Genomic DNA, 6,034 nt, shown 5'->3' with positions numbered 1-6,034 from the left:
CAAGTATACCCCGCCACTGAAGTAATACATACACCAACCACGCAGATCTGAAAAAAAAAAAAAAAAAAAGTAATGAAAAGCTAAAGATACATAATCCAAAGAGAAAAGTAAGAGTTGTAATTTTACATATAAATAACATGATTGATCTTATTTTCCTATTATTATCTTTTCACCTTGAACTCAACTGTGTATTTCAGGTTGGGCTCTGTAGGGAGCAGACTCTGAGGAAGAGACAGTGGCAGAGGCTTCTTTAGGGGATTCTTTGGGAACCACCATCTGTGGAAGGGATAATAAACTGGGATTGGACAGGAGGAGAAGTTGGATTGTGATACAGTCTCAACAAAGTGGTCAGCTGAACTCCTAGGAAACTCTGAAGCTGGTGGGCCCTTTGGAATTGTTGCAGATTGGAGCAAGAGGATGAGGTTTTTGTTGACCAAAGGAAGCAGGCTGCCCAGAAAAGGGGATGTGACCTTGGATGCAGTGGCTCTTTTCAAGTGAAGCCATTCTGAAGAGGGTTGATCGCCAGAATTGGCTTCATATACATGCAATTCATGTAGTCACACAGGACCCCACACTTAGTTTAGCACTCTGCTGCCTCTGTCTTGAAATTCTTGACTTTTGGCCAAGGAGCCCTATATTTTCATCTGGCACTGGGCGCTACACATTTTGTAATCAGTTCTGCTGGCAGCTGAGGGCCACAGCACACTCTATAACTGGGGTAAGTCCTTCAGCCCTAAAGTGGCATCTGCGTGACAGACCAGTATTCACTACAGCCCATACCTTGCATGGCTTGAATCCACTTATCCTTAGAAGAAAGCAGAATAAATTACAGTCCCTAACACTGAAACTGGTTTTGGGGCCACAACTGAAAATCATCATCTCTCTCCTGATACCACTGTGAGGCAACATGCCACCAAGTGACTGATGGGTTTCCTCAAGGATTGGGGACTCAGCACTGGTCTCTGTTACTGGTAGGATGAACATTCAGCAGTGAGTGAAACTAGATCAGCCTTGGTAGGTGGGCACCCATCCCACTGGTCAACTCCAATCCTGCTACGTGGCTCTTCATCCCAGACGCTGATGTCATTTTGTCGACTTGGCTGTTCGGGGCCTCTTCCATTGTGGATTCCTTACGGTATGGATCACATGTAGGACCAAGCTCTCCCCTCTTTGTGCCTGTCCACATACCTTTATCTCAGATCTACTGGTGCCCAATCTTCCAGTCTATTTCTTTTCAGGCTCCAGGCCAACTGGTCATGCCAGTTGCCACTGCCCAAGTGTATTCTAATCTTGGGCCACCTTCCACACGAATAGATGGCAAGGTGTACTGCCTGAAACTCTGTGCTTTTTAGAGGATTTCAGCTCATCTCTAACTTTCAAGGCCACCCCTTTGTGGGCTGTAGTATAACCATCATGTATTTTTGCTTTGTACCATGTACAGCCTTACCTACCCATCAGTCAAATTCAGGCATTTTTCTCTTCCATCAGTTGGCCGTAGAGGATCCTTGGCAACAGGTGTGAACTGAGGGAGAGGTATTGGTGCGACAGTGGTGGGTGACATGGGAGTCCAGCCTGCCTGCTTGCCCTCTGGCCATACTTGTGTTTGATCCTATATGTAGCTTCTATTTTACAATGCATTGCGGCATGACTCAACCCAACCTTATGACTTGATGGGACAGATAGAACCCAGCTCATTATTGGTGGTTTTGGTTACATGGTTACCAAGTATCCCATCATCAAGCGCTCCATTTCTACCAGGGCACACTAGCACATCACAACTGTTTGTTGAAAGGTGTTCATTTCTCCACTATAGATGGCATGATCTTCATCCAGAATGGCATCCACATTGTGACTTTCCCATTGGAACTTGGCATAAACTCCACACGACGTCTCCCCACTACTGATACATCTAATACAACAGGCATAGTTGCCTGTGTCAGCCTATTTCAGTCACTCACCTAACATGGCTAATGGTGATTGGTTAAGAGCCTTGACAAAATGCAGTTAATAGCACCGGATGGTGCAGCTAACTCCCTAGAACACTGGACAGTCTGACAGAGGCGACATTTGAATGCTATCTTGAAGAATGCTTGCTTCCTCCAGAGCGAGAAGCAGAGAAATCATAGCAGAAGGAAGGGCATGACTTCTGGGTAACTTACACAGATCTCGTTTTATCAATACATTTGACTGTTTAGAACTCAACTACATTGTTCTTTCCCCAGTTGCACCTCATCCTCTTCATCTTACGAAAACTCTTTCATGAAAACTCTCCCCAACCTGTTCTCTCTACAATGAGCATTTTCCTGCGCAGGAGTCTGAAGTTATCTCTAGAGTGAGTTCATTGTGCCCTCTCTATATTCCAGAACATTGATGACCACCCAAGGCTAATTCAGTCTTAATGACCCATAAGCTCTGCTGTATGGATAAACTTTGTCTCCAGTCTGTGTGTTCCTGTGTGTAACCTCACCCCCCAAAATGCCTAAAACCCTTTAACTGATTTAACTGATGTATAAGGCTTATAATTTGAAGTGAAATGCTCTTTAGAGCTTTAAATAAGTTACACATACTGCTTTCCCTTTATTAGATAGCTTATTATTCTCAAAGGATTGCACCCAGGATAGGATTTTTTTTTCCCCCAGACAGAAAAACACTTGTTACGTACTTCCTGCTAGATTAACACTTGAGATTATCAAAAGCTACCTTCATCACTGAGAGCTCTCTTCCTCTCTGAGGTTTTCCCTGATCTACAGAGGCAGCACTACCAGCTGGTACTGACAGATGCCAGACTTGAGTTGTTGGGTGATATACGAAAACATGAGAGGCAAAATTAAAATGGGCTCATGAAACTCATTTCCTTACCTTTTAGGGACTCAGTTTTGTTTGAAACATTCTTGTAACTGAACTGAACACGCTGGAAAGTTTTGTTTTAGTAATACTAATGCTTTTTCAACTACGCATTCATCTATGAATGGTTATATCAAAAGACAGTACTGTGTATGACTAGAGAAAATATGGACGTGATTCATCACATATATTTGTCAAGTTTTGCTTGTTTTTTTGGTCTACATTATAACGTTACTCATAGGAATGGCTGAAAAGAGCAGGGCCACAGTCAAGTCAGTAGTACTTTAATAAAATGAACAGAACCCATTATAACAACAGCTCTTTATTACATGGATTCAAATACACAGACCAATCGTATTCTCTGATATTTAACAACTGCATTCAATTAAAACCTGTTAGTGCATTCTTCAACACTAATTCTAAGGGGCTTCCTTTGAAATCCCTTTACAAAGCCTTGTGCAAAGAGGTTAAGCACCAGTAGTAAAGACTGTTGCTAGCAGTTTTATTTCACCATCATCATCAACAACAAACATGCAGTTTTTCCCTTCTATGTACATGGCATTGGAAAATGGGTGCTACACTCTGCCTATGGTACAAAGTTTATAAATACAATATACCAGTACAAAGTTGATGCCATTAAAAACACCTTAGTAACAACTACTGGGAGATAATTAAATCTGGAGTGTTGATGGAATCTATGAAGAGATTTAAAACCAACATACAAACTCAAACATTATAATACATGTTTTCCTTGGGAAGAGGTGAAAGGGGAACTTCTTAGGTGCTACTGAAGGGTTTTCTCAGTTGTTCCAAGTTTACTTTCTTTCTGCTATTATCTTTAAATACTGCAAAGCATTGTGGGCTGCATCACTCTGCGCACTGCTGCAGGAGATCCCCGAGCCATGACAGACCGTAATGGGACTGGTGGACAGTTCAGCAAGACACTGGTACTGTCCGTTGGCACTCAGTTCTTCTGCAATGACACATTCAAACATGATGATTAAGGCCGCATGCAGAGAAAGATTTTTTTTTGTAAAAACAATTTTTGTTACTGTCCCTCTCCCCAAGCACCTTTTTATTTGCTACTTCACATATCAGGTGCTAGTCTCTATTCATAGGAACCACTTAGTTCTTAAAATTAGTAAGAAGCGTTTCAAAGTCATCATTAATTCATTATCTAAAAATCATCTCAGGTTTCCTTTCCCCAAATTCATAAATATTTTTGAATGCATGGTCTCTTCATCAACCACCTTTCCTGATCATCTTTCTGCATTCATCCTCAGGTTCTGCATCATTCCCAGTATATTAAGACACTGCACCTGACTCATTATTCAATCCCGAAGTAGCAGACAAAATCAAAAGTTCCTTCAGCCCCTAAATACCCTATTTTCTCAGTAGTAGTAGCTCTGATGAGCTAGGTTCCCCCCAGGTCACTGGGGCTGGGCTGCTGCTGCTAAGTCACTTCAGTCGTGTCCGACTCTGTGTGACCCCATAGACGGCAGCCCACCAGGCTCCCCCGTCCCTGGGATTCTCCAGGCAAGAACACTGGAGTGGGTTGCCATTTCCTTCTCCAATGCATGAAAGTGAAAAGTGAAAGTGAAGTTGCTCAGTTGTGTCCGAGGCTGGGCTAAGGGATACCAAATTCCTCACATACAATACTGATGTTAAATCAAGATACCAAACACACACATGAACACACAAATTAGCCAGTTATCCACTGCATTAAAAGAAAATCCACGCTGACTTGCTTTCCAATATGTCCACATTTGTCTATCTGAATGATCATGGGCTAGAAAAAATATAGAAGTTGACAGCTGGAATGAGATAAAGTTGTAAACTGTCCCCATTTATCTACCAGAACTGGAACACAGTGATAAGTGGAGAGAAGATGTCTGGCCCAGCCACCACAGACTTGGTATTTGTTTTAGAAAGGTGGGTACCTTTTTATTTGTCAAGCTGTCCATCAGGGCTAGTTTAACAGATATTATACCAGGAGGGACTCTTCTTCTAACCTGGCTCTACTGACCAGCTATGTCATCTCAGACAAGTTTCTCAACCTTTCTTTGTCTTACTTTCTTCACTTATACCTAAGATAATAGAAATTCCAGATGTTCAAGCTGGATTTTGAAAAGCCAGAGGAACTAGAGATCAAACTGCTAATATCTGTTGGATCATTGAGAAAGCAAGAGAGTTCCAGAAAAATATCCACTTCAGCTTTCTTGACTATGCCAAAGCCCTTGACTGTGTGTATCACAAAAAACTGTGGAAGATTCTTAAATAGATAGGAATATACTACCACCTAACCTGCCTCCTGAGAAATGTGTATCCAGGTCAAGAAATTTGTATCCAGGTCAAGTTAGAACTGGGCATGGAACTACAGACTGCCTCCAAATCAAGAAAGGAGTACGTCAAGACTGTATATTGTCACCCTGCTTATTTAACTTATATGCAGAGTACATTATGCGAAATGCCAGGCTGGATGAAGCACAAGCTGGAATCAAGACTGCCGGGAGAAATATCAATAACCTCAGATATGCAGACGACACCAGCCTTATGGCAGAAAGTGAAGAGGAACTAAAGAGCCTCTTGTTGCAAGTGAAAGAGGAGTGAAAAAGTTGGCTTAAAGCTCAACATTCAGAAAACCAAGATCATGGCATCTGGTCCCATCACTTCATGGCAAATAGATGGGGAAACAATGGAAACAGAGACAGACTTTACTTTTTGGGGGGTCCAAAATCACTGCAGATGATGACTGCAGCCATGAAATAAAAGATGCTTGCTCCTTGGAAAAAAAGTTATGACCAACCTGCTGCTGCTGCTAAGTCACTTCAGTTGTGTCCGACTCTGTGTGATCCCACAGATGGCAGCCACTAGGCTCCCCAATCCCTGGGATTCTCCAGGCAAGAATACTGGAGTGGGTTGCCATTTCCTTCTCCAATGCATGAAAGTGAAAAGTGAAAGGGAAGTTGCTCAATCGTGTCCGACTCTTAGCAACCCCATGGACTGCAGCCTACCAGGCTCCTCCGCCCATGGGATGTTCCAGGCAGAAGTACTGGAGTGGGGTGCCATTGCCTTCTCTGATGACCAACCTAGACACATATTAAGAAGCAGAGACATTACTTTGCCAACAAAGGTCTGTCTAGTCAAAGCTATGGTTTTTCCAGTAGTCATGTATTGGAGAAGGAAATGG

At 42.6% G+C, this 6,034-nt stretch overlaps 1 protein-coding gene across 1 annotated transcript in view; it reads right to left on the bottom strand.

Moving 5' to 3' along the window:
- Positions 1-3,146: 3,146 nt before the first annotated feature.
- The window catches only part of PRKRA (protein kinase, interferon-inducible double stranded RNA dependent activator), a 16,656-nt gene continuing 13,768 nt past the window's right edge, over positions 3,147-6,034 (bottom strand). The window contains exon 7 of the mRNA XM_010859759.1: positions 3,147-3,817. Within this exon, the coding sequence (XP_010858061.1) occupies positions 3,660-3,817 (158 nt within the window). The 3' untranslated portion in view covers positions 3,147-3,659. The remainder of the gene's footprint in view (positions 3,818-6,034) is intronic.

This window comes from Bison bison, unplaced genomic scaffold, assembly GCF_000754665.1.
Source record: "Bison bison bison isolate TAMUID 2011002044 unplaced genomic scaffold, Bison_UMD1.0 scf7180017864460, whole genome shotgun sequence".
In the NCBI taxonomy this organism is placed as follows: Eukaryota; Metazoa; Chordata; class Mammalia; order Artiodactyla; family Bovidae; genus Bison; species Bison bison.
Note: the sequence above shows the minus strand (reverse complement) of the source record. Positions and strands in the feature narration are given on the sequence as shown.